This window comes from Podarcis bocagei (assembly GCF_964188305.1).
Source record: "Podarcis bocagei genome assembly, chromosome: 8".
Taxonomy (NCBI): domain Eukaryota; kingdom Metazoa; phylum Chordata; class Lepidosauria; order Squamata; family Lacertidae; genus Podarcis; species Podarcis bocagei.
Window position 1 is genome coordinate 33,364,896 of NC_138133.1, and position 26,892 is coordinate 33,391,787.

General features: G+C 45.4%; 2 protein-coding genes and 1 long non-coding RNA gene across 3 annotated transcripts in view; all 3 read left to right on the forward strand.

The window, feature by feature from the left end:
- The window catches only part of NRSN1 (neurensin 1), a 92,190-nt gene extending 80,824 nt beyond the window's left edge, over positions 1-11,366 (forward strand). Inside the window, exon 4 of the mRNA XM_081206674.1 lies at positions 11,301-11,366. The gene's annotated coding sequence lies outside the window, so the exon portion shown is untranslated. The remainder of the gene's footprint in view (positions 1-11,300) is intronic.
- LOC308593963 overlaps positions 1-26,892 on the forward strand; it is a 223,796-nt gene that overhangs the window by 102,283 nt on the left and 94,621 nt on the right. The gene's annotated exons all lie outside the window — the stretch shown is intronic.
- MRS2 (magnesium transporter MRS2) lies at positions 14,373-25,787 on the forward strand. The gene is made up of 11 exons (XM_081205773.1): positions 14,373-14,656; positions 15,795-15,868; positions 17,284-17,320; positions 18,306-18,418; positions 19,686-19,859; positions 21,405-21,535; positions 22,573-22,689; positions 23,244-23,396; positions 23,692-23,809; positions 24,972-25,085; positions 25,668-25,787. The coding sequence occupies exons 1-11, from the start codon at positions 14,452-14,454 to the stop codon at positions 25,776-25,778; spliced, it is 1,347 nt and encodes a 448-aa protein (XP_081061899.1). The 5' UTR covers positions 14,373-14,451; the 3' UTR covers positions 25,779-25,787.

The window sequence follows — 26,892 nt, forward strand, 5'->3', positions numbered from 1 at the left end:
CCCTGCCAATCAGAATGGAACACACCCCTTTTGCCTGTTCGAAAACCTGGGACAGATGAATACAGGCCAGTGCAGGACTTGAGGCTCGTAAACCAGGCTATCGAGACCTTGCACCCAAATGTACCAAACCCATACACCCTGCTGAGTTTGATCCCACCAGAAGCAACATTTTTTACTGTATTGGACTTGAAAGATGCATTCTTCTGTTGCCGGCTGGCACCACAGAGCCAACCTATATTTGCCTTCCAGTGGGAAGACCCTTTGACAGGAACAAAAGGCCAGCTAACCTGGACGAGATTGCCCCAGGGATTCAAAAATTCCCCAACTTTATTTGGCACTGCCTTGGCGAAGGATCTAACAAGTTACCCCTCAATACCTGGAGAAAAGGTGGTTCTGCAATATGTAGATGACCTTATACTAGCAGCAAAGGATTTTGATACCTGTAAAGAAGGTACAGAGGAACTGCTCCACTTGCTCTGGGAAGCTGGCTACCGAGTTTCCCAGAAAAAGGCACAGTTATGTTTAGAAAAGGTCAAATATTTGGGCTTTGACATCTCACACCAACAACGAGCATTGAGGCCAGAGAGGAAAGAAGCTATTTGCCTTATCAAGGAACCTACCACAAGGAAACAACTCAGAGGATTCCTGGGAACAGCAGGGTTTTGTAGACTATGGATACCTGATTTCAGCAGTCTGGCCAAACCCTTACATGAAAGCACTCGAGGTGCAGAAAAGGACCCATTCGTATGGGGACCTGAGCAGCAACAAGCCTTTTTAGTTATCAAACAACGACTTATGGAGGCCCCAGCCCTTGGACTGCCTAATTCGGAAAAACCCTTTCAGCTGTATGTACATGAACAGAATGGGATTGCAGCGGCAGTCCTGACCCAGAGATTAGGAAGTTGGAACCGTCCAGTAGCTTATTTGTCAAAACAATTGGACTCAGTAGCAAAAGGATGGCCTCCATGCCTAAGGGCAGTAGCGGCCACTGCCAGCCTTGTCAAAGAAGCTGATAAATTTACCTTCGGCCAGACGATGTATGTGAATGTACCTCATGCTGTTCTGACACTCATGGAATATAAGGGTAGTTATTGGCTAACGAACCCAAGGATGGCTAGGTACCAAGGCCTATTGTGTGAAAATCCCAGGATTCATCTACGAGTAGTGAATATGCTCAATCCAGCGACTTTGCTGCCCCTACCAGAGGTAGATGATGAAGAATCACATGATTGTCTCCAAATAATGGATGAAGTTTATTCCAGTAGACCCGATCTGAAAGATGAACCATTGAAAAATCCAGATGTTGTATATTATACTGATGGTAGCAGTTACCTGCATGAAGGTGCCAGACGAGCAGGATATGCTGTGGTCACCAATGAGGAAGTTGTGGAAGCTGAAGCTTTGCCTGCTGGCACCTCGGCACAAAAAGCTGAACTTATAGGTTTAACTAGAGCTCTGCAATTGGCAGCCGGATGTAAGGCAAACATCTATACTGATTCTAAATATGCCTTCTTAACCCTGCATGCACATGGTGCTCTATGGAAAGAAAGAGGTCTAATAGGAGCCCACGGGAAAGCCTTGAAATATGGACCTGAAGTAGAAATCCTGTTAGAAGCAGTATGGGCTCCAGAACAGATTGCTGTAATGCACTGCAAAGGTCATGGACGAGGAAGGGATCCAATAACCAGAGGAAATCATGCTGCTGACAAAGCAGCTCGAGAGGCAGCCCAAAAGCCTGTGGGAGGATTTATAGCAGCCCTCATACCAGAGGTAGTTCCAGAAGAAGTTAAACCTCACTATACCCCAGAAGAGAGGAAGTGGGCTGAACAGGAAGGAGCAGTTGTGAAGGACGGTTGGATGATCCTGCCAGACAATAGGATTTATGTACCTCATCATCTAGCAGGCACAATTGTAAGAAATTATCATGAATCTACTCACCTTGGCGGTACTGCAACCAGAGAGAGTCTCAGTCGGAAGTTGTATATTATTAACCTATCACAATTAGCAACTTGCATTTCACAGAAATGTGTTCTTTGTGCTAAAAACAATCCCAGGCAGGGACCGGTACAACCTCCTGGAATCCAACATGTGGGATATGTCCCCATGGAAAGCCTAATTGTGGACTTCACAGAGCTGGTCCCTTCTAAGGGATTCAAGTATCTCCTTGTGTTTGTAGATACTCTTACCGGATGGGTTGAAGCTTTTCCCACCCGAACTGAAAAGGCACGAGAGGTAACTAAGAGACTCCTCACTGAATTGATCCCGAGGTTTGGATTACCTAGATGCGTTGGAAGTGACAATGGGCCAGCGTTCATTGATCAAGTAGTACAAGAAGTATGTCGAGTCCTACAAGTGAAATGGAGACTGCATGCAGCCTATAGGCCTCAGAGTTCAGGGAAAACTGAAAGAATGAATCGGACTCTGAAAACCCAATTGGCAAAATTAACCCAGGAAACGGGATTGGGATGGGTAGATGTGTTACCCATAACACTGTTTCGTGTTCGGTGTGCACCCACAAAAAGACTTAAGTTGTCACCTTTTGAGCTCCTGTATGGGAGACCGCCCTCCTTTGTTCAGGATATTTCAGCTGATCTTAAACAAATAGGAGACCATGTGACACAGGGACAAGTGCAATCTCTCTCCCGTGTTTTTGTTTCTCTTAACAGGTGGGCCCTCGAGCGCACGCCGTGCAGCATTGCCGAGCCGATTCATCAGTTCCAGGCTGGCGATAACGTATGGGTGAAAGAGTGGAAACGTGATCCACTTGCACCTAAGTGGCGTGGACCTTACACCGTCTTGCTCTCTACTCCAACAGCGGTGAAGGTAGCTGAGGTGACCCCCTGGATTCATCACTCCCGTTTGAAGAAGTCCGAAGGCAGTTGGACGTGCAAAGGTGACCCCTCTAATCCTCTTAAACTGACTCTCTCCAAAAACCCCTGTATCTAGCCCTACCGGGAACGGGCTAGGTCACGGGCAACATTAGACGACCGGCCTGCTGCAGCCACAACCTGGAAGCTGGCTGACCTGCGCACGCCTGAAGCTTGAGGAGCATCTGAACCAGCGATTGTGAAAGGAAAGATTCTCTTATACAATTGATTGACTGCCCCACAATTGATTGACTGCCCCCCCTTGTGGAACAATTATCAGAGATATTACTCATTGGGGATCCTCGGGATATATGTTTTGGTCTTGGTGGTTCCCCATTCCTGTCACTGGGGGAATTATATTGGGACTAATATTTATTTGCTATCACAATAAGGTAATCTTTTGTGGAAGGAATGCATATGCTAGACATCAACATGATTCTATTATTAATCCTGATCCCTTGGGAAGGGGAAGGGTCCTTGAATCTGGCCAAATTGACTAAATATGGATTCCACCATGACCACAATATGTGGGTAGGTTTAGCTGAAATGGTAGCCAATGTTGCAAATAGGACCAATTGCCTTGTTTGCTCTCTCGGGCCAGATGATTCAGAGGGAGGTATGCCCTTATTACCGATACCATTAGATGCCATTGGTATGGTAAGCGAAATACCACACCAAACAGAAGTACAGAATTTCCCCGGATGGAACTCAACTAAACCATTACGAGTTATACCTGTACAAGGGGAATTCTGTGTACATAGATCATCAGATGCAGCTGATTCTACCATGATAGGCTCTTCTCATTGTCACTATACATGGGATAATATTAAGAATACCTGGGCACACGATACTACCTATCGAACTCGGGATGCCTTGCCCTGTGCACCTCCTTTTATTCATGCATGGAAAGTGGTATGGAACATAACTGTGACAGAAAAAGGCAATCTAACATACTGCACTGTGAACTCTCTACCTCTTTTGCTATTTCGCCTTCTGTACTCCACGTACCAAAGACCTCAGACACGATGGTTGTGGTGGATATGTGGAGAATGGGCATACAAGAAACTCCCCTCCAAATGGAGTGGGACTTGTTTCCTGGGATGGGTATTACCACCAATGTGGATTATGCCCACTAATTTGGCCAAGCGTACACGAAGAAACGCTGATATTTCTCATATAGCAGGAGGAAGTACCCAAAGTTGGAGCGGTACTGATGATTGGCCACCAGAGCGCATTATAGCCTATTATGATCCTGCCTCCTGGAATCCTGGTGAGCTCATACAAGGGGCACGGGATCCTATTTATAATCTAAACAGAATAATTCGATTGCAAGCAGTAGTGGAACTTGTAACCAATGCAACGGCCAAGAGTTTGAGACTTATTGCACAACAGTTGGATGAAAGTAGAGCCGCCATTTTGCAGCTGAAAATGGGAATGGATTATGTACTTGCCAAGCAGGGAGGCCTATGTGGAGTCTTGAACTTGACAGGGAATGCCTGTTGCTTTAACATTTCAGATAATGGTGAGGCAATCCGTGTGTTGGCCACAAAGATGGAGAATATAGCACATGTCCCAGTACAAACATGGGAAGGATGGGATATGGGATGGCTCACCAATTGGTTACCTAATGTCACAGGACTCAAAGGGATACTATTGTCTTGCTTGTTTTTCTTGACAGTAGTGGTAATGGTTTTATGTATGATGCCATGTATCATTTCATGTTTTAGAAGTACAATTAGCAAGATGGTTTCAAATGAAACTCTACCTCATATCATGGCCCTATACAGAGCTTTACCTCAGGAATATGATGAAGGTCAAGCTATCAAGGACACTTGGGATGAAGGTCCTTGAGCTTGAAAGGGGGGAATGAGGCATCAGGCATAAGCCTGCATTTTATTAATGTTTGATCAGGACTTGTATATTAAAGAGGGCTTAGATTTTCAAAAGTAGATTTTCAAATGTTTCATGCCAGGCAAGAAGGCTAGCTGCTTAAGAAAACAGTGTTTTCTTCCTCTTAGACAAGGGGCCCCTTTTGATTGATAGCAGAAAGCAATTCTCAAAGTCGTAAAAGCTGAAATTACAGACTGAGTAATGACACTGACCCTACATGTTACAGAAGATAACAAAGGCAGAGATAAATATAATTAGGAATGGGCAAATAGTAAAATGATACCATGGGCCTCTCTTAAACCTTGAGCTGTATTTTCTAAGGCCAGAGGCAAATGGGGAGAAGCATCTAGCTGACAGAGAAAGAGAGGTTTTTTTGGGAAGTCTTTTTAAAACTGTTTCTTTCTTAAACTGAGAGAGTTTCAATAAATGTTGGGAAGAGCTAATGGAAACAAAGCAGCTGGCTGAAGCAGCTTGCTGAAGGGGGGGGAATGTAAACTGAAGAGCCTTTTTTAAAAACTGTTTTTTTTACTGAGTTCCTTCCTTTCTACTTTGAGAAGCTTTATTCTTTTAAAAGGTTACCTATGATAATGTATGAAATATATTAGCTTAAATATATTGGCTTAAATGTAATTATGCAAAGGATTTAACAAATGCTAGAAGAGTTGTATTTATCCTGGAATTAAGTCAGCCAGCAGTTTAGCCCCCCTGCCAGACAGGAAGACGCCATCAAATGCTGTCCTGATATATTAGCTGTCAGACATTTGTTTAGAAACCTTCAAATGAAGGATATCTTTCAATGTTGATGTGAAACTCAAGATCCTTGACATATGTTTAAGATAAAAATTTAAGATTAACCATTTGTTTTAGAAGGCAATAGGGCAGGGAGGGCAAGAGGTGAGCTGGTAATTAAGATTCCTTGTTGAGACACATGTAAGATATATTACTACTTATTTGTCATTTATAGATGTAACAATATATAGCTGTTTGTGTTCCATATAAGGACAGGAGGATGTGGGTGTATCTTTTAGGATTGGATATAGCAATCAGCCAATAGGAAATCCAACTAGGCTGATTGGACAGAGGCAGCCACAGGAGGAGCAAAGGGGGCTGGATTAAGGGAATATAAGGGCTGGCCATAATGGCAGGAGCCAGGCCAGAGCTTGGTAACCATATACCACTGTGCCTCTCATTTATTTGTCTGACAAATAAATAATTATTTTAATTTCTCTATTGCTGCGTTGAATATTTCATTCCAGCTAAGCGTTAACCACAAGCAGGGTGCTACACTAGGTTGGCAGGAGCTGGGACAGAGCAACAGGAGCTCACCCCGTCGCGGGGAATCGAACTGCGACCTTCTGATCAGCAAGCCCAAGAGGCTCAGTGGTTTAGACCACAGCCCCACCCGCATCCTAGGTAATAGTCAACACACCTTTAAAGCCCTAAATGGCCCCGCAGGTACCCATTAGAACCTTAAGAATTTTTTTTCAAAGGCCCTGCTTTGGAAGAAAGAATGAAAAACAATCCTAACCAGGCAGCAGTCTCCGTGCATTAAGTTACCACGGCACTTCAGTCCTGGCTGCAGCAGCACCTACTAGTCAATAATAATAATAATAATAATAATAATAATAATTTATTATTTATACCATCTGGCTAGGTTTCCCCAGCCACCCTGGGCGGCTTCCAACAAAAATATTGTACATTAAATCATCAGTCATTAAAAACTTCCCTAAACGTGGACTCCTACAGAGTGAATTCAGTTGCACCCTCATTTGGGTTGTTGTGTTACACAAAATTCTCTACACGGGACCAGTATATTAAGGGAGTCAGGGTTCTGCATAATTTTGTTTATCCTTCTCCCTGAGCTGCCTTGTCCATTCCCCACCCCTTTTTGCCCTCTTCACTGGCTTAACTTCCGCCAGCAGGGCTGTGATAGATGCTCCTGGCTTAAAGACACCTCATCTGGGAGGGAGATAACACCTAACTCGTCCCAGCTGACATATTTTGACATTAGGATTGCACTGTTACTTAGCTAGGCAGACATTCCAATAATGTTATTACAATATCTCACGGTTCCTGCCAGTGGAATCTAGCAAAGGAAAACAACTCTTCTCTGGCCTCATAGATGCACCGATGTGGGGCTTCATTTTGGTATGCATATGAGCATCACTGCCAAGGCTACACTAGCAGGCATAATATTCTCATGATAAGGTGAATTTAAATATCACCGCTCCTGCATGCAATGCCATCAGGAAGAGCTTCCAAACACTGGACCACGGTGACTGTTCTTCACAGGATTATGGAGGTCTAAACAGAAAATTGTCCCGATGCCACATGGACGGCAGCTGGAATTTCAATGAACCTGTTTCAGTTTTTAAGTAAACTTTAGCAAAATAAAAAATTACATTACACTGCACAGGAACAACCTCAATATATCATTCTCTATTTCTGCCATATCTGGTGTTACACATAATAATGTAATTAAGGAAACGTCCCTGATAGTGTTAATTAAAAGATTCTAGCAGAAGGGTATTTAAATGCTGTCTGTGAAATAGCTTGTCCAGTCATGATTTAGAATTACAACAATCAACGCTCTGCATCTAAGAACAAACAAAACAATAGCATTTGGTTTATACACAGCAATAATTCTAGAATAATTGGACTGCCTTAATCAGCAGTTTGAATTACTCGTTACTGGGCGCTCCGACTCACTAGTGCTAATTGGAGCAAATGAAATACTGATGGCATTTGCACATTATTTTTAAAACCTGGGCCACCGTTATTTCAGGGGCTCATAAAATTCCCTGTCCAAACATTAAATTACAAGGCAACGAAAGCCATTAAAGCATGCCAGCTTCCTTTTCGTTGTAAATGCTGCACCCCTGTGCGAACTCTGTTAATTAGCCGCAGGCTGTTGTTTTATTTTTAAGTGAAGTTTGGTCTCCTGAGGTGTATTGGAGAAGAAGTCAGAAGATAGGTGAGAAGCTCCTTATGAAATGCAAGTCTGCCACAGAAAGAAAGTGGCCCTTAAATAGAAAGAAGAAAAACTGAACACACAGAGACTGCTTCTCTCTGCTCAGTAATGTTGAAATAAGAATTCTTTGTTAGCATGCAAGCTACTCCAAGAAGATTTTTCATACAGTACTACCAAAGGGTGGGTCGAAGTGGGGCGGAGGTTAATGTCATCCATAACTAGCAAAGTTTATTCTTAACATTCCCCCTCTGCCCTCTTAGCACTCTGTCACCCTCTAGTGTGACTTTACTACTACAACAAAAAATGAACATAGGCGGTTGCCTGGGCTCTTAATGACTCCTACTGTATTCTGTAGAATGAAGTCTAGAGAGCAGCACATTCTACTTGACACCGTCTTCTAACATTTGGAAATGCAGGGGCCGGGCCAGGTTTCGAAGCAATGGCTTCAGGAAAAGATGGAACGGTGGGAAATGAGAGACACAAAGAGAATGTGTTTGAGGAAAGGGCTGCAACACACCTCTATCAACTCACGCCCATCAAAATTGACATGCCTTTATCTAGAATAAATTAAAGGGCATCTCCAAGATTCTCATTTCCACTATGGTTTAGAATTCCTTTCTTCGTCCCGTGCACTAACAAGTCAGTTTAGTTCCCAAACTAGAACATGAAAAGAATAGTTGTGACCAACCTCATTTTGACAATTAAATATGCTTTACTATGTAAGGTTATGTAACTGTGCCATAGCACCATTATACCACATATCTGGATTCATTTTTATTACCATTCTGTAATGCCAAAATAATCACTAAAGATATTAGGACAGTTGGCATTTCATTCTAACAGTGTAGCTTAATTTATAGGCCTTAATAGGCAATGATAAATACCGTATTTTTTGCTCTATAAGACTCACTTTTTCCCTCCTAAAAAGTAAGGGGAAATGTGTGTGCGTCTTATGGAGCGAATGCAGGCTGTGCAGCTATCCCAGAAGCCAGAACAGCAAGAGGGATCGCTGCTTTCACTGTTCAGCAATCCCTCTTGCTGTTCTGGCTTCTGAGATTCAGAATATTTTTTTTCTTGTTTTCCTCCTCCAAAAACTAGGTGCGTCTTGTCGTCTGGTGCGTCTTATAGAGCGAAAAATACGGTATTACCTCTACATTGTGAAAAGTGTCACCCTATCATTTTGGCACTTCAAGATGCTGTCCAAGGCACAAGTGGGTAACCCTATAACATTCACTGGCTCAGTTTCTACTATAATACAGCCGTACCTTGGTTCTCAAACTTAATCCGCTCCAGAAGTCCATTCGACTCCCGAAACCGTTCAAAAACCAAGGGGCGGCTTCCAATTGGCTGCAGGAGCTTCCTGCACTCAAGCAGAAGCTGCATTGAATGTTAGTCAATAAAGGGATGTGACTACAATACTCTTGGGAAATCTTCACAGTAACAGGCTCTTGATTCTTTCATATTCTGAAATATACATGAGCTTGGTTAAATAAAATAAAATAAGCTCTGCCCACCCCGCAAAAAATCTGCACTTGCATTAACTATCATTCCAATACTTCCTAAGTAAGGCTGCAGTCCAAAGAACTCTTTTGTCCCAAGTACTGATGAAATGCCAGTTTAAAAATATGCTTAAAACATAATATGCTTAAAACATAACTACAAAGGCAGCTTTATGTGCTTCCTCTTTCAATAGGTTGTTTTATACAATTGTAAGTGTTGGAAGAGGGACGCGGGTGGCGCTGTGGGTAAAACCTCAGTGCCTAGGACTTGCCGATCGTATGGTTCGGCGGTTCGAATCCCCACAGCAGGGTGAGCTCCCGTCTTTCAGTCCCAGCTCCTGCCCACCTAGCAGTTCAAAAGCACCCCTTAGTGCAAGTAGATAAATAGGTACCGCTTTATAGCGGGAAGGTAAACGGCGTTTCCGTGTGCGGCGCTGGTGCTGGCTCGCCAGAGCAGCTTCGTCACGCTTTCCGCGTGACCCGGAAGTGTCTCCGGACAGCGCTGGCCCCCGGACTCTTAAGTGAGATGGGCGCACAACCCTAGAGTCGGACACGACTGGCCCGTACGGGCAGGGGTACCTTTACCTTTACCTTTTAAGTGTTGGAAGGGACCCTGAGGATCATCTGGTCTAACTCCTTGCAATGCAGGAATATGCAGCTGTCCTATTCAGGGATCAAACTTGCAACCTTGCCATTAACAGCACCATGCTCTAACCAACTGAGCTAGGCTGTGTTTGTCTGTTTCAGCAAAAGCAGCTGAGGATTCTTATGGGCTGTGGTCCACAAATATTTTGCCAAGATAAATTTATTCGTCTATATGGTACCACCAAAAATGCTGTTTTTATAGGCTGAAAAATAACTATCAGGGTATTTACAGGATCAGGTCTTGAGGGGAAACAGCAACTAGTGCTCTCCTGATCTTGTTTTCCACACGGTATTTTATTAATGTCTTTTGTTTGGGTTGTATCCTTGACATCCAGCCATCTCAAACACGGTTTCACTATTTCATATACTGCCACCTGCTGCAGGCACACAAAACTCAAACTAATTCCCTAGATCTGAAAGTAATTTTTAATCGCCCACTAAAATAGAGGGAGAAATCTGTGATTAAAGCTGCAATCCTAAACACACTCACTAGGGAGTAAGCACCGTTAAACATAGGACTTTCTTCTGAGTAAATCTGAAATTTCAGCAGGGTTTACTGGTTTTGCTACCATCATCATTCCTTCTAACAGCAAATGTGGGTGCTTGAGAGCTGACAGGATTGGAACCAAAGGGGGCACTGAGGAAACGAGAAGAAGATATTACTATGCTCAGATGAATTTAAAGCTATGCAAGAGTACCCAAAAAAAATTAAGGTGGGAGGAATCTCCCCAGCTCAAAGTAGCCTAATGACTTGAGGGGGTCACAGAATGTTGTGTCATTTGAGGGGGGAGGGGGAGGAGAGAATAGTAAATTGACTTGCTTGAGCATCCTGCAATCTACATTATCCTGTAAGAAAGCACAGCTGGCTGGCATCCTGAACAGGGACACTCCTGTTAGTGAGCAAAGACAGTGCAACAGCCAGCCATTTGAATTTACACAAGAAGTTCACAGCTAGCCTGTGAGACTGACCAAGTATACTGTGCTGTCTATGATCTTCCAGTCCTAACCCCAGTAAGATTTGGGCAACTGTGTTCTATACCAGCCGTATCTTCCAATGGATGAGTGTCGGAAGCCTCTTTGGACACAGCTCACTGTGGAAAGGTGATATGTAAATAAACTCAGTCCATCAAATCAAACTGTTTTCAAAGGCTAGAAATGCTGTCCCCACCCACCAGAGTCTTCCAGCCCCCTTCCCCCTCCCAGCTAGAAAGCTGCTGTGACAGGATGACTTTGATTGCAAAGAAATGAAAGGGGGGAAATAACATGAGCATTCCAGTCAATCCAGAAAGCTGGGCAGGGTGTCAGGCGTCACAAGACAAAAATGTTGCCACATTGATTAAGATGTGCAAAACTCCTTGACCCCTGGATTTAAAACAAGTTAAAATTTAAATTTAAAAGAGCCCTGGCTTGAACCAGGATCACGAGCAGTGGCGTAGCGTGGGTTTTCAGCACCCGGGGCAAGGCAAGTAATTTGCGCCCCCTAACCCGTGGATTTTGCGCCCCCTAACCCGTGGAGCGCGCCCCCAGATATTGCGCCAGGTGCGGCCGCCCCCCCTGCACCCCCACGCTACGCCACTGAGTGCCACGCTTAGCCTTTGTGGCCAGGAGCCATCGCGAGCATATTTTAAAGAGGTCTAGAAAGGGAGAACCCCCCTCTCTTTTCCCAGCCCCCACCCTCGAAGATGATGGTGGCGGTGAATTAAATTTGTATACCGCCCTTCATCCATATATCTCAGGGCGCTTCACAGCATAAACATGGCCGTTCACATCCTGCACCGGGTCTTTCCGCGCTCCCCACGATGCCCGCCGGCTACCGAGGAGAGACCCCAGACCTGGGCTTTGCGCAGGGGGGTGTCTATTCCCTCTGTGCGCCAGGTGCCTCCAGTGAGGCTGAAGGGCAGAGGGATGGGTGCTCCTGACAGATTTGGATTTTTATGACTTTTTTGTATTAGGCTTCTGCATTCTGGCCATCTTTTAGCGCAGTGTTTCTCAACTGGGGGCCATATGGCTCCCTGGGCCCTCCCCCCAGGATATTCCAAGGCGGCCACAGATGAAAATCGTGTAAATGGGGTGGGTACGGCACGAGACGGGGGGGGGCAGAGAGAGAAGTGAGAAGTGAAGAAAACAGAAGTGACCTAGAGAAATAAACAAGAAAAAGACGTTGCTGTTTCTTTGCAAGAAGTGCTGCTAGAGCTGCAGAACGAAGTAGCAGCCAGAGTAACTTTCAGTCAAGAAAAACACCGTTTTTGGATAAAGTGTACAATATCTTTAAAGTTTCCACAGCTTTGGGATAAAGCAAAATTGTTTTAGTGGCATTTCCTACGTCTTACTTAGTAGAAGGAGGTTTCTACCTGGCCTGAGCAGTCTGAAGGGTGGGGGGGGGGGCAGCAGAGCATAGAGGAGAGGGTCCCTGCCTAACCCCTTTCCCACCAGCCATTATCCAACTCAATATTATTCCAGGCTGAGCCTGCTTCTCTCAGCCATGAGTCAAGAGAGAGCCGGAGAGCCAGCGCTGAGAACCGGAGCCAGCAGCGCCCCCTTCTGCCGGGAGACCCTCGCCCGCCCGCCGGCTTCCTCTCGGAGGGTTTAGGCGCAGCGAGGCCCCTTGGAGCTCTCCTCCCTCCCAGTCGGCAGAAGCAGCTGCCGCCTGTGGCTGGGCCGAGGGGATGGCGTCGGCGTCGGGGTGCGGAGGCTGCCCGTGCCCGGCCAGGCGTCGGTGGCAGCGGCGGCGCTGCTGCAGCGGCGGCGGGGGGCGCGCGCGCGCTAGGGGCACAAGGCTGGCGGTGGCGGCGGGGAGCCCGGCGGAGGAAGGAACTTGTCCCTTCCCTCTGGACTCGCGCCCCCCCAGATGTTGCGCCCGGTGCGGCCGGCACCCCTGGCACCCCCCACGCTACGCCACTGATCACGAGAACATGGACCAAAGTTGATTAGCCTGTTCAATGACATTTTTTCTTGTCTTCATATTGCTGTCTTGTGGATGGAAGTGCAGAAAATATTGTAAACAGTTTAATCTTCTCTTTATGCTTTCATGTTGTAAATCTTTCAGAATTCTCCATCTAGAGACCATAGACATTCACATGGAAATCCTTTCCTGTTTGAATAGCAGCCACTTAGCCTACAAACGACCCTGAAATAAATACATTAACCCATGTCTCAGCTTCATGTACAAATCCTACAAATGATTGTTTTCTCCGTTGTTTATGTGTTCAGGCAAAGTACAGTCCCGCTCCTCTGTTAAACACCCTCTTTCTCCTTGAAGACAGAAGGCCTATTTAAAAAACAGCTAGTGAGTGCTCGGAGAAGGGACTTAAGCTCTGCAGGAAAGCAGACTTTGTATGCAAAAGGTCCCAAGGTCAGTCCTCAGCATCTCCAGGTACGGCAGCAAAAGACTCCCGCAGTCAGCGCAAGGACAAAATTTGAAGCCGGAGCGGCAATGATCTGACTCTGTGAAATGTAGAGCAGGCAGGGCTCAAGGTACGCAGACCATAATGAATGCAGCCAGGGCTGGATTTAGGTTTGATGAGGCCCTGAGCTACTGAAGGTAATGGAGCCCTTTATATATCCAGCTGTCCTTTGTCAACGACAAATTGTTGCTGTTTTTTGTGTTGAATATATGCTATATGGTAATTTATGGACCTAATCGGTAAAGCCATTTGCAGCTGCATGCTACATGTTGCCATGCAACCAGTCCATGCAGAATGTAGGCACCCTATATATAGAAATGAGCAAACCAGTGATATTTTAGGGAGCAGGCTAGCAGATGGGGTCCATTACTTACATCATAGGAGCCTACACAACACAAAGCACTGTTGCTGTATATAGGTTTTATTTTGTTTTTTATCTTATATTTTGGAAATGTACATCATTTCCCCCCCTTTAAATTTATTGGGGGGGGGGCGAGAGTGGGGCCCTAAGCTATAGCTTGTTTAGCTTATACGTAAATCCAGCACTGAATGTGGCCTGCTTTTCATGCACGTTTTTTCACCTGCATTGTACATTAAATGGAAAACGCCCCCAAGTGTTCAAGTGCGCTTACCGTAAACCCACTTGGAATAAAAGAAAAACACTGGTAGTTGATCAAAATGAGATATCTGCCTATTTCCCTCCCTGTGGAACGCCCTCCCTTCAGATAGCAAGGAAATAAAAAATGACACAACTTGTAGATGACATCTGAAGGCAGCCCCGCATCGGGAAGTTTTTAATGCTTGGATGTTTTTATTATGTTTTTTAGATGTGCTGTAAGCCGTCCAGTGTCTGGGGAAACACAGCCAGATGGGCGGAATATAAATATGATGATGCTGCAGCATTTTTGGGGCCTGATCCGGAGGCTAGGGGCTTCCCCGCTCCCCCGATTCTGGTGCTCACGATCTCCACATCACACACCACCCAAAGCCTTCTCCTCTTTGCGACGCAATGGCTCCCTCCCTTCGCCGTCAGTGCAGAAGCTCCGCCTCGGGAGCCCAAACGCGAAGGCCGCGCCTCCCTTCCCACGTGTGCCGCCGGCGGAAGGGAAGCAGCGCCTGCGCGCCCGAGGAACGTGGAAGCGCGGCCGGGGGCCCTTGTCCGAGCGGCGCCGCTTATGGAGTGCGCCCGTTTGTGGAGCCGTCGGCTGCGGCCCGTCGCGCTGCGCGTGTTCGCCTCGGGGATCTGCTGCTGCAGCAGCCGCCGCTTCTTGCAGAGAGGGCGCTCCGCCTGCTGCCTGCCGGATGTCGTGGCGTGGGCTGCCGGCAGGCCCGGGAAATGCCGGCTCGAGCCGGAGGGCAGGCGGACCTTGCTGCGCGCAAGTAAGTCACGCGCTGTCCCAGGCAGGTTCTCCGTCCTGCCCGGGGATGCTGGGGCTTTGCAGCCCGAGTTCGTTCGTGGTCCCGCAGGAGGAAGTTCCGGGGCTACTTGCTCACCGAATGAAGAAGCCCAGCCAGGGCTTTTCCTGTCCGAATGGCTCACGCAGCCTTACCAAGCTCAGCAAAAACCTTTTTACGCACGACTGTAGTAGATAGTGGAGCTGGCATTCAGCTAAGTTTTGCTCAAGAGTAGGCCCACTGAAACAAATGGAGCTACCTTAGTGAACGGTTATTCATTTCAGTGCAGCTACTCTGAATGAAACGGAGACCACTCTGCGTGAGGAAGCTCGCTTGGAGGAATTTGACCTAGAATTCCCTTTGCCCAGTGAAAACGGTCAGCATGGATGAACATGGGTGTTAACTGGTCTTCGTTTACACCTTTGCACCGTGACACTAGAGCCAGATACAAGTGACAGGAGTTGCAAGTATCCATACTTGAGAGCAAGGCCCATTGTGTTTGTGGCGCTGAGCCCCAAGTGTGCTGCAATCCTGTACATGCTTGCCTGGCCTTGTGCCCCATTGGAGTTGGTAAGGCATAATTTCTAAGTAGGCATACAGAGGATTGCACTATAAAAGCACATTTTGCCCCTCCTTTAAAACACACAGTACAAGTAAGTGTGCGCAAAGTGCAGTGCAATACGTTAAATGGGCCAGCACCCATGGGAAGTGCATTGAAATGTGTATGAAACCCTTGTCCGTGCACCACACCCGCTTATATTTGCCTCCATGTTGCATTAGTAAAAAAGTTTTTAGAAGTTGGGAACTTTGTTCTGGTTGACACTCCTAGCCCCAACTTCTTTTTTTTTTTAATTAGTTACCCAGTACAAAAATAAAATAACTTTCCTCGAACCTTGAAGTAATAGCCAACCTGGTTTGTTTATGGAGAACTAGTTTGGCATCAAGAACTGCAAACATGTTAATCGGTGGTGGTCTTGCAGTCTAAAGATGCAAATAATATGCAAATCGTTGACCTTGGCAAGAATGATGAGCTGTGACTTATGATCAATGTGGCGCTTGTTGCTGAACATATATGAGATCAGCAAATATTTACAACTTTGAACTTCTTTTCACCCCCCTTCAGATGATCTGTCTCGACACTTTACTACAGATGTATCTCAAGCCACTTTAGCAAGTGTGGCTCCAGTGTTTTCAGTGGTAAGTACTTCCTCCAGTTGTTACTATGGGATGCAGGGCAGGTCTGAAGAAGGACGTGAAACATGCCCCCGAAGCGCCAGCTTTGGGGGTGCAGAGTTGGTTATTGGCATCCAGAAACTAAGGGGAAGTTAAAGGAAGAAGACCCTGAGAAGAGACCTGAGAGAGGAGCAAGAAAGAAAGCATAATGGCGCTGTGGGTTAAACCACAGAGCCTAGGACTTGGTGATCAGAAGGTTGGCGGTTTGAATCCCCGCGACAGGGTGAGCTCCCATTGCTCGGTCCCTGCTCCTGCCAACCTAGCAGTTCAAAACCACATCAAAGTGCAAGTAGATAAATAGGTACCACTCCAGTGGGAAGGTAAACGGCGTTTCCATGCGCTGCTCTGGTTCACCAGATGCGGCTTAGTCATGCTGACCACATGACCCGGAAGCTGTACACCGGCTTCCTCGGCCAACAAAGTGAGATGAGCGCTGCAACCCCAGAGTTGGTCACAACTGGACCTAATGGTCAGGGGTCCCTTTACTTTTACCTTTTAAAGACATTGGAGAGAAAAGAAGTAGATGTATGGGTGGACTGGGGCTGTTGCCCCACACCCCAAACACTTACTGGGGACTAAACATCAATGAACATAGCGCAGTTGGTTAGAGCATGGTGCTGATAATGCCAAGGTTGCAAGTTTGATCCCTGTATGGAATAGGCATCTGTCATGTATGATCCAGTTGAGATTCCCTCATCGCGGGGATTGGAGTAGATGATCCTCAGGGTCCCTTCCAACTCTGCAATTCTATTATTCTGTTATAAGCATGTGTGGGATTGCCATATGGAAAAAAACATCACAGAAATGGCTGTTCTACCAACAAAGTTAATTGATGCCATTGCCCAGGAGTGATTTGGGCCTGGCTCATTTGTGCATTTTGTTGCTGTTTCCAATTCACTCTTATACATTAATTTGTGAAGCATTTTTAACTTGTAAATATCGCCCATCTTCATTAGACTCCACAGTGGTCGCCAGTCTCCCCTCTTTGTTCAAAGTTGAGAAAAGTGTGCTGTCTTCTAGAAGCGTGTGCCATGGGGTGGAAACACCACACCCAGGTCTGGTGAGCCTGTGGCCCTGCAGCTGATGAAAGGCTGCAACTCCCATCCTTCCTGATAGTTGGCAATGCTGGCTGCTGAGGCTGATGGGAGCTGGAGCTCAGCAGCAGCTGCAAAGTCACAGTTCTGCATACCTAGACTTCATACATCTTGAGATATATGTAACCAAGGTATGAATTAAGCTGGATATTTAATTCTTTAGAGCAGAAATGTTGCCTCTAGAAATAGCATGGCCATCTAAATCATATGAATTCTGTACATTTTACCTAGTGTTTTTTTAAGAATGTGGCAATACTGATTTCTCTCTCTCTCTTTTCTTTCCAGATGAAATTCGATAAAGAAGGTGGTATAAGCTTTTACGGTAGGTGGAATTCTAGTCTTTACTTCTGAACTCAACAAAGCCTAGACGTTTTGAAGACATGCCGATGCAGCAATGTTGATTGTTTTCTATTTGGTTGCTGGATGCTAATCCACAAATACAGTCATACCTTGGGTTGAAGTTGCTTCAGGTTGAGCATTTTTGGGTTTCGATCCGTGGCGACCCGGAAGTAACAGAGCACGTTACTTCCAGGTTTTGCCACTCGTGCATGTGCAGACGGTCAAAATGACGCCACACGTATGCGCAGAAGCAGCGGATTGCAACACATGCAGATGCGGGTTGCGTTCGCTTCAGGATGTGAATAGGGCTCCAGAACGGATCCCGTTCGTATCCAGAGGTACCACTGTAATTTCATCTATTTAGAGGGCAGTGCTGTGGCAGGATCTGCCAGGCTGAGCAGCTTAAGATGCAACGGATCTCTGGCTCAGCCAAAGATTCACTGTGGTAACTTGCTCATTCTGGCTCAGCCAGCCGAGGCCAGTGTAAGTTCCCCAAAAGAGGTTGGGGCTGGGCCGGGGTGGTGGTGGAGCTGGTCTGGATCCCGATCCCATTCAGCTTACTCAAATGACCGGGCAACCAGGCATAGAACACTATTTTAAAGAGTTGATTTCCCTCTTTCAGGCTTAAGCAGAGCAACAGCAGCCCCACGGCTGAACATGGTTTGGATCTTACTGGAGTAACTTAACTTACCCCGGCTTGCTTTATGCCAGCTTCTTGTGCATAAGATTGTTCCCTTAACCTTTTTCAATATACTCAACATGGCTGACCTGGGGTTTGCAAGCAGGATCCCATCCTGCTTTATTTCAACAAGGTGTCTGTGTCATGTGGACTCAGCCCATACTCTGAATACGTTAATTCCTCTGGGTCTTGTGCTTGCTGGAGTGATGCCTTCGAGAAGCTGCTGTGGTCTTTGTTCTCATTTCACATCGTTGTGTTGTTGTTTTTTTAATAAACTCCTCCTTGGCAGAAAGAAAGAAAACAGAGCTATACCAGGAACTAAGTCTCCAAGCGCGAGATCTACGGTTTCAACATCAAGTCAGTGTATCCCCCAGGAACAACAGGATTATCATGAGAATGGAAGTAAGTGCACCTGAACAATTCAATTTTTTTAAAGAAGAATTTTTATTAAAGGTTTTCATGAAATACAAAAGAACGTGCAATGTTTCTTTTTTGTTGTTGTTCAGATCACAGTGTTACCTCGGGTTACATACGCTTCAGGTTACATACGCTTCAGGTTACACACTCCGCTGATCCAGAAATAGTAGCTCGGGTTAAGAACTTTCCTTCAGGATGAGAACAGAAATTGTGCTCCGGCAGCAGTGCGGTGGCAGCAGGAGGCCCCATTAGCTAAAGTGGTGCTTCAGGTTAAGAACAGTTTCAGGTTAAGAATGGACCTCCGGAACGAACTAAGTACTTAACCCGAGGTACCACTGTAGAAAGTCTTTTGGTTATGTTCAGTGTAAGACAATATGGTAAACTTGCACACTATTTTTCCATTTTTCCTACCTGCTCTATGTGTGACGTTTTTATGTCGGCGTCATTTGGGCAGATTCTCTTTCTATACATTTGTCAGTTTACATGGGCAGTGAGAAAAGGTTGAGGGGGTGTGAGCAGTTCTGCTTTCAAAAATAGTTTTCATAATTTAACTTCCCAGCTGCAAAAAGTGGTACTATATGTACAGCAGACTACAATAGGAAATTCAGGGCTCATCTTTTTTTTTTTAACAGCATCTAAAATAGAACCAGAAATTATTTAAAAACAAACAAACAGGTAAAAGCAACAAGGGATAGAAAACCTATAAAATTTAAGCCTGCAGAACAGTAGCAATAGGAGGAAACCAGACACTAACCAGATATTTAGCTCTGCATTTATCTGCTACTGTCAGGAAATCAGCAAAAAAAAAAACAATCCAACACTATGTAAAGCCTGCACAAAAAACCAGGTTTTAATCCCCGCCCCTCCGGTTTTAACTTAATGATGGAACAAGCTTGCATATGGGTTTAGATTGGTTCCCTGGAGTTCCACAGACTTTGCACCAGTCTTGTGGGGGGCAGAGTGTAGAAAATGTCCTCCCGATGGTGGTGCTGCACTTGGGATGGGGCAGTGCAACAGCAGGGTTTGGGGAGCTCCAGGTTAACAGCAACAACACCTGTGGGACTGTCACTTCCAACCTGGAGCACCTCAGTCCTCACTCTGCCCCCTTCTGATGAACTTGCCAGTGGTGGGAGGGTGCCACTGCCCTCCACACCAGCCCCTCTCACTTGAGCCACTGCTGGTTGTCACCATGTATCCGAAAAGCCTGCAAATATACAAAAGCCCAACTGATTTTATCCTCTGCTTCTTTCAGTTTTTGAAGGCGGTGATTACACCGGAGTATCTCCTAATCCTAGACTATCGCAATTTGAACTTGGAAAAATGGCTCTTCCAGGAACTGGCACCTCAGCTAGCTGGCGACGGTCAACTTGTTACATATTCTTTGCCCTTTGAATTCAGAGCTATCGAAGCAATACTACAGTACTGGGTAAGCACCCGTGCGTTTACTGTACTGAGAGTAATAGCTTGCTGTGATATTGTGCTTGTCAGGAGTTCAGCCTACACTCTGGTAGAACCCTGGTAGAGACACATTCCCAGCTGGCATGTTCTCTTCCTCCTGGTCAGTCGTTCGGGAGCTTCAAAAGCTTTCTTCAGCCCGAACATCACAGCAACCGAAGCCAACTGACACCAACACACTTAGGGATCTGCAGAGTTTGCGCATCATGCATAACAGACCTCAGCAACTCAGCATTTTGGCTAATCTACTTTATTTACATATAAACACACACTGCAACATGTCTCCTTCTCTAGCATCAGACAGCAAAGAGAAAAAGAACAAAGGACAACAGTCCCACTTCACGGAACACAGTAACACAAACATCCTGTCTCCGTCACTTCCCACTCAGTGGAGTCAAAACATATACCGTCATGTGAAAGACACCAATCCCATGACTGCAATCATGGAGCAGGAATTCTAACAGTGCTAAGGAAGGCTGACTAGGAACATAGTCTGCCTCTAAGCTGGCCAGGTGCAGCCCTGATTGGCAGCTTTAAACTGGCAGAGGTGAAGGAAAGAAGTCTCCACTCTATACCATTACCCTTACGAGGAGGAGTTTTCACTTCCCTCCTGTTAGCTACTAGGGCTACTAGGGCTCCCAGGGCACCTATGAAATGGTAGACACAGCACCTTAGCCAGTGAGTGGCTGACACATTACCTGACCACATGCCTCATCTGCAGCCAAGGGATCGAACTGGCTTATTTTATTAAATAATGAAAACGGGTGCATGTGTTCAAGCTGACTTCCATCATACACCATTTAAATATGTTGATACTTTGCGCCAGTATGGTTGGTTTAAAAAATAAAATAAAATAAATTATTCAATTTTGAAAGCTTAAACACGTTAACTTCAAATTCAATATATGTTTCTCTTACAAAATAAACAAGATGACTTCCCACGCTTACCTCCATGGTGTTTTTGTTCCCACCCATATTCTGCGTTGTATGTCAAGACTATATCTAATACGTATTTCCTCTAGTTATATTTATTGTCATTCTGAATCGGCTGCTTTTAATTCAAGTCCTGCCCACAATTTCATTTGACTATAGTTCTTTCTCAAGTATTTCAAAAAGGTTTTCCATTCTTCAATAAAAGGTTCGTCATTTTGGTCTTGCACGCTTGCTGCCAGCTTTGCCAGTTCTGCATAGTCCATTGGCTTTGCAATCCATTCCTCTTTGTTTGGGACTTTTTATTCCTTTCAGCGTTGCTCATATAGGATTCTGGCAGCTGTTGTTACATACATAAATAGTTTAATCATATTCTTTGGGGCACTAGTCCCCAATATCCCTAGAAATACTTCGCTACAGTATTTGTGTTTCTGGATTGCTGATTCTGCTGGGAAGTGCCTGTCAGCTTCAGGGATTTCAGGAGTGTCTGACTGTGTTGCCTGCTTTGCTGAGCAAGAGGCTTCAGTGACCCAAGACATTCTAAAAGGATTGTTTTGATTCTTATGAAGGATCCTGTTGTTATCTAGATCAGCTACCTGCACGGGAGACTTAACAACCTGCAGCCTCAGATTCTCGAGACCCTGGATGCTTTAGTGGACCCTAAGCTTTTATCTGTTGATAGGAGCAAAGTCCATGTCCTATTGCAAAATGGAAAGAGGTAAGAGAGACTTCCTTCCCACTTTTGAATGACCTACTTGGACATTTCTGTATAAAACCTGAGTTTTGAGCTATGCAATAGTTGAATCTTGCACAGGCACACTACTGGTCTGGGGTGGAAGCGCTTTAGGGTCAAGTCCCAAATCTGAAATCCTCAGCAGTTGTAAAAGGGGAATCCTAAACTTGTTCTTGCTGCAACATACTAACTTGGCAACCTGTCTGGAAATTACTCCTTCACATGATGGTTGTGAAGATAAAAAAGACTGTATAATATGGATGGAGAAGAGAGCGTGTACTATGCCTAGCTGTGGAAGCAAAACTTAATCTGCATGTAAATCCTTTGTAGAATTGAGGTACCATTTTGTTTGTTTTTGTTTATAATTTGTTTTTATAAATGAAAATGCTTACAAAACCTCTTCCCCCTAAGCAGGTCCGCAAAGTTACCCATGAAAATGCAAAAGAAATACAAAAAAAACAAACACCCAAATTAACCCAATCCTAAAATATAGAAAATAAAAAAGCAGCAAGCTGGTGTGGTTTTTTTAAAAAAACCCCACTAACAGTTACATTATGAAATGGTCCTTTATTAAAAGACCTGAGGAAGAAAAAAGTTTGAACCTGGTGCATCACTGATGCTAATGTAGGTCTGCACCTCGGGGGCCACCACTGAAAAGACTATTCCTGGTCACCAACTGCTCCACCTCTGAAAGTAGGGTCTCTTAGAGAAGGGCTTCTACAGATTTTAATGAACTTGCAGGGTTCATATGGGGAAAGGTGTTCTAGGTGTTCTTCAAAATACCCAGTTCCCAAGCCATATAGGGCTTTAAAGCAGATATAAGGAACCTATAGCCTTCTGGACATAGTTGGACACCTATCAGCCCCAGACATCATAGTCAAAGATTGGGGGTGATGGAAGTTGTATCCCAGCAAGAGCTAAAGGTCCACAGGTGCATGCAGATCTCCTACAAAACGACACTTGACTCTAGTGTCATCTTGGCGGTAGCGGTTGGTTTTTAATTCTTCCTCCTTTGCTTCTAGCTTGTCAGAGTTAGAAACAGATCTTAAAGTTTTCAAAGAGACACTCCTGGAAATCTTAGACGAGGAAGAAGTGCTGGAAGAACTGTGCCTGTCTAAATGGACAGACCCCCAAGTATTGTAAGTATACATTGGGATGCTTACGCTGGGCAAGGCTTTTGGATTCGAGGACTATGTATGGGATTAGCCAAATAAACATTGTGAAAGTTTGGGTATAGGAAGCGGCATTTCCTGCATCTCTCTAAACCATTTAGATGTCTTTTTTCCTAGCATTTCGTTTCGGGAGAGGACTAGCCACACAGAATGCTGCTGCTTTTGTAAGAACAGACACGCCAACAAGTGCAATGGTGGCACCAAGTTGCAAAAAAAAAGTTTTGTCAGCAGCCTAGGTGGTATGGCAACTATTGCAATTGTGGACTAAATATTTTATTTCTTAAAAGTAACTTTACAGCCAGTTATAGGCTATCAGCTGCTTCAGATTGTTGAACAGATCCTCTATATATTATGAGCTTTGGTTTAAATTGCTTTGTATGGTGCGCCGACACCAAAGGCTAGGAATTAGGGTGGGAGATGAATTTTGGTCTAGGCTTCCACTTGGGAGGGTATTAGCTTGCAGATTTTTGGTATGCTGGCATTTTAATTAGATCTATTATTGTTATTGTTATTATTCACAGTGAGGAGAGTCTGTCTGGAATTGACCATGCAGAGGAGATGGAGCTGCTATTGGAGAATTATTACAGGCAGGCAGAAGATCTTCTCAATGATGCTCGTGAGCTTCGGGTATTGATTGATGATTCTGAAAGCATCATCTTTATCAACTTAGACAGGTTAGCTGCACGTAACATTCTGCTCACTACCATTTTAGATGCACCTTCTGGAGGGCATTTGAAACTTGAGCTCGGTGGTGTTTATGTTTATGAAGCTTCCCTTCTTATCAAGCAGAACTGATGAGTTGAATTCTATGCCGATAAAATGTGTTTTGTTATTTCATTAAATCTGAAGTAACTCCATGTATTCTAATCTGAATTCCCAGACCTGTCTGGGTTCTGGATGAAAAAGAGGTAGACTCTTCCGAGATCCTCGGATCTGCGAAATACTAACTAGCCTTTCGCTCCTCTTTAGCCACCGCAATGTGATGATGAGGCTGAACTTGCAGCTGACTATGGGTACTTTCTCCCTCTCCCTCTTCGGATTGATAGGAGTAGCTTTCGGCATGAACTTGGAATCCTCATTCGAAGAGGTAAGGCACTGTTGAAATAAAAGTTTCATTTTTCTCTTATGAAACCACACACAGTTCCCAATTCTGATTGTATACGAATCGCATGAGATATACCATTCATTCTGGATGTGCAACTTCTCATCTACATCCATATCAAATAGGAAGGTGAAGCCTTGTGCCTAGTAATCAGTGTTTATCTGTAGACTACTCACATCTTTAGGAAACAGTTGGAGATAGTTCTCTTTAATTGGGCTTAAAAATTGCATTGTTTTATGAGTGCGCAGTATCCTTATGCATTTCATAACGTGTTTCAGCTTTACAAGTGAGTGAACTAGATCAAATGCATAGCAGACTGAAAGGTTTGCCTGGGGTCTGAAAACACAGGAGTTCAGTACAATCTACTGTGACTTATTTTGGGGGTGCTTGTCTAAAGAAAGGAACTTCCCAGCTCCTTTTCGGCACTTGACCATCTCCCCCCCCCCTTTGTGGTTCAGCAAAATCTCTGGCTAGTTTGGGAGCTTCAGCCTAGGGGAGGGGAGAGGAACCCGCCATTGTGGGGGGGGGACCCCACTGTGAATCAGGGGACCATACCCATAGCCCGGCACGCGGGTGGCGCTGTGGGTTAAACCACAGAGCCTAGGACTTGCCGATCAGAACGTCGGTGGTTCGAATCCCCGCGACGGGGTGAGCTCCCGTTGCTCGGTCCCAGCTCCTGCCAACCTAACAGTTCGAAAGCACGTCAAAGTGCAAGTAGATAAATAGGTACCGCTCCGGTGGGAAGGTAAACGGCGTTTCCGTGCGCTGCTCTGGTTCACCAGAAGCGGCTTAGTCATGCTGGCCACATGACCCGGAAGCTGTACGCCAGCTCCCTCGGCCAAGAAAGTAAGATGAGTGCCGCAACCCCAGTGTCGGTCACAACTGGACCTAATGGTCAGGGATCCCTTTACCTTTACTTTTACCCATACCCCACATTAAGCCTTGAATGCAAATTTGCTTGTAAATCCAGTTGCCAGGCTGTGCATTAAGGTCTCTTCCCAATTGCCCTCAGCTGGAACAAGTGTAATCTTGGGGGATAGCTTGCTTTTTCAAAGTGGTGAAAATAAGATAAAGTGATATTTGAAGAGTTGCAATTTCTCTGAAAGAATGATTTGCATCGTTAACTATACATTTCAACTTTACCTAGGACCGCAGAATGTTTTGGCTGGTGACAGGAATTATGTTTCTGGGCAGCGGCCTAATTTGGCGGCGTCTGCTTTCCTTTCTTGGGCGACATCTGGAACCTCCAATGCCTCCACCTGTGAGTAGGACCTTTCTGAAAGTTACACTGTGCCTTCGTCTCTCCCCAATTTGCCAGTTTCTCAGACTCTTCCCTGTGCATGTCTGCAAAGAAGCAGCCAGAGGCCGAAGTGTGAAACAGTGTTCACCTTGAAGTGACTAGAATAGAGTCTGCAGTAAATAAGGGGTAAAATTCCAAGTCTTGATGCCTGCTCTGCCTGGAGAGCCTTGGGAATTCCCTGTCACTTCACTTCTCGCAGTGAGGGAACTGCCAGAAGACCAGTGTCCAGACTGAATGACAGGGGTGGAGGCACTCCTTCAGGTATACAGGACCAAAGTCATTTAGGGCTTTAAAGGTCACTTTGAACTGTGCTCAGAAACATACTAGAAGCCAATGTAGGTGGTATTTTGGAACCAGTGTTGTATGGTCCCAGCAGCCGCTCCCAGTCACCAGTCCAGCAGCCTCATTCTGAATTAGTTATAGTTTCCGAGTCACCTTTCAAGGTAACACCACTGAAGATTTCCTTTAGTGGATTTCAGAGTTCTTTTGTGCTGACTACTGGATTGTTTTCCCATCCTACCTCTTCTTCTTCTTCTCCCACAGATCCCAGCTCTGCTGAAAAGAACTCAGCCAGCAAATGGGAAGGTGGAATTTAAAAGCGATATTAAAACAGAACCCCTTGGGTCAAGTAGAAGCACACTGACTAACCACTGACCAGACCTCAGTACTGGTAGACCTGCAATAACTGAACTTTAGACTGTGTTCTCTTGTAATAATGTAGCAGGGATTTATCCTTTGACTCTTAATGACATGCCAAAGACGTGCAGCTGAGACCACCAAAACCTGAAGCTTTTCCGAGAGAAGAGTCCGGTTGACTTTTGTGCACCGCGGTAGCAAATCAGAATTCCACAAGTCAGCTGCATGAGCTTTTCATCTGATGTCTCCTGCGGGAAATTCCGTTTGGTTTAATCTTTACGGAACACAAGAAAATGGGTAATAATAATTTCCTCCCTCCAAAGAATGCAAAATCCAATCCAGGAATCTTACTGTAAGTGGTGGTTTTCACACTTTTATCACTTCATAGGTAAAGTTTATAGATTAGGGAAAATGTGGCCATCCATACCGTCCTTAAACAGCGTGCTTCCTGTATGTAGAAAGTTATGTTCTCATAAGAAGATTAGACGAACTCATGCGAGAGAGGGCTACCAGTGGCTGCTAGCCATGATGGCTATGTGAGAGCCAGTGTGGTGTAGTGGTTAAGAGCGGTAGTCTCGTAATCTGGTGAACCGGGTTCGCGTCTCCGCTCCTCCACATGCAGCTGCTGGGTGACCTTGGGCCAGTCACACTTCTGTGAAGTCTCTCAGCCCCACTCACCTCACAGAGTGTTTGTTGTGGGGGAGGAAGGGAAAGGAGAATGTTAGCCGCTTTGAGACTCCTGAAGGGGAGTGAAAGGCGGGATATCAAATCCAAACTCCTCCTCCTCCTCTTCTTCTTCTTCTTCTTCTTCTTCTTCTTCTTCTTCTTCTTCTTCTTCTATGCTCTGCCTCCATGCTTCTGAACGCCAGTTGCTGGAAACTACAGGGAGAGTTGTTCCTGGGCTCACGTTCCGCTTGCTGGTTTCCCACAGGCACCTATTGGCCACTGTGAGAATAGGATGCTGACTAGATGGACCATTGGCCTGATCCAGCAGGCTTTTCTTATACAGTGGTACCTCAGGTTACAGGTGCTTCAGGTTACAGACTCCGCTAACCCAGAAATAGTACCTCGGGTTAAGAACTTTGCTTCAGGATGAGAACAGAAATCGCGCAGCGGCAGCAGGAGGCCCCAT

What these genes read in the sequence shown, in the direction of transcription:
- MRS2 (XM_081205773.1), top strand. Translation starts at nt 14,452, where the DNA reads ATGGAGTGCGCCCGTTTGTGGAGCCGTCGGCTGCGGCCCGTCGCGCTG. An exon ending in CTATTGCAAAATGGAAAGAG is followed by an intron (nt 21,536 to 22,572) that starts GTAAGAGAGACT and finishes CTTTGCTTCTAG; the next exon opens with CTTGTCAGAGTTAGAAACAG. An exon ending in TGGAATCCTCATTCGAAGAG is followed by an intron (nt 23,810 to 24,971) that starts GTAAGGCACTGT and finishes AACTTTACCTAG; the next exon opens with GACCGCAGAATGTTTTGGCT.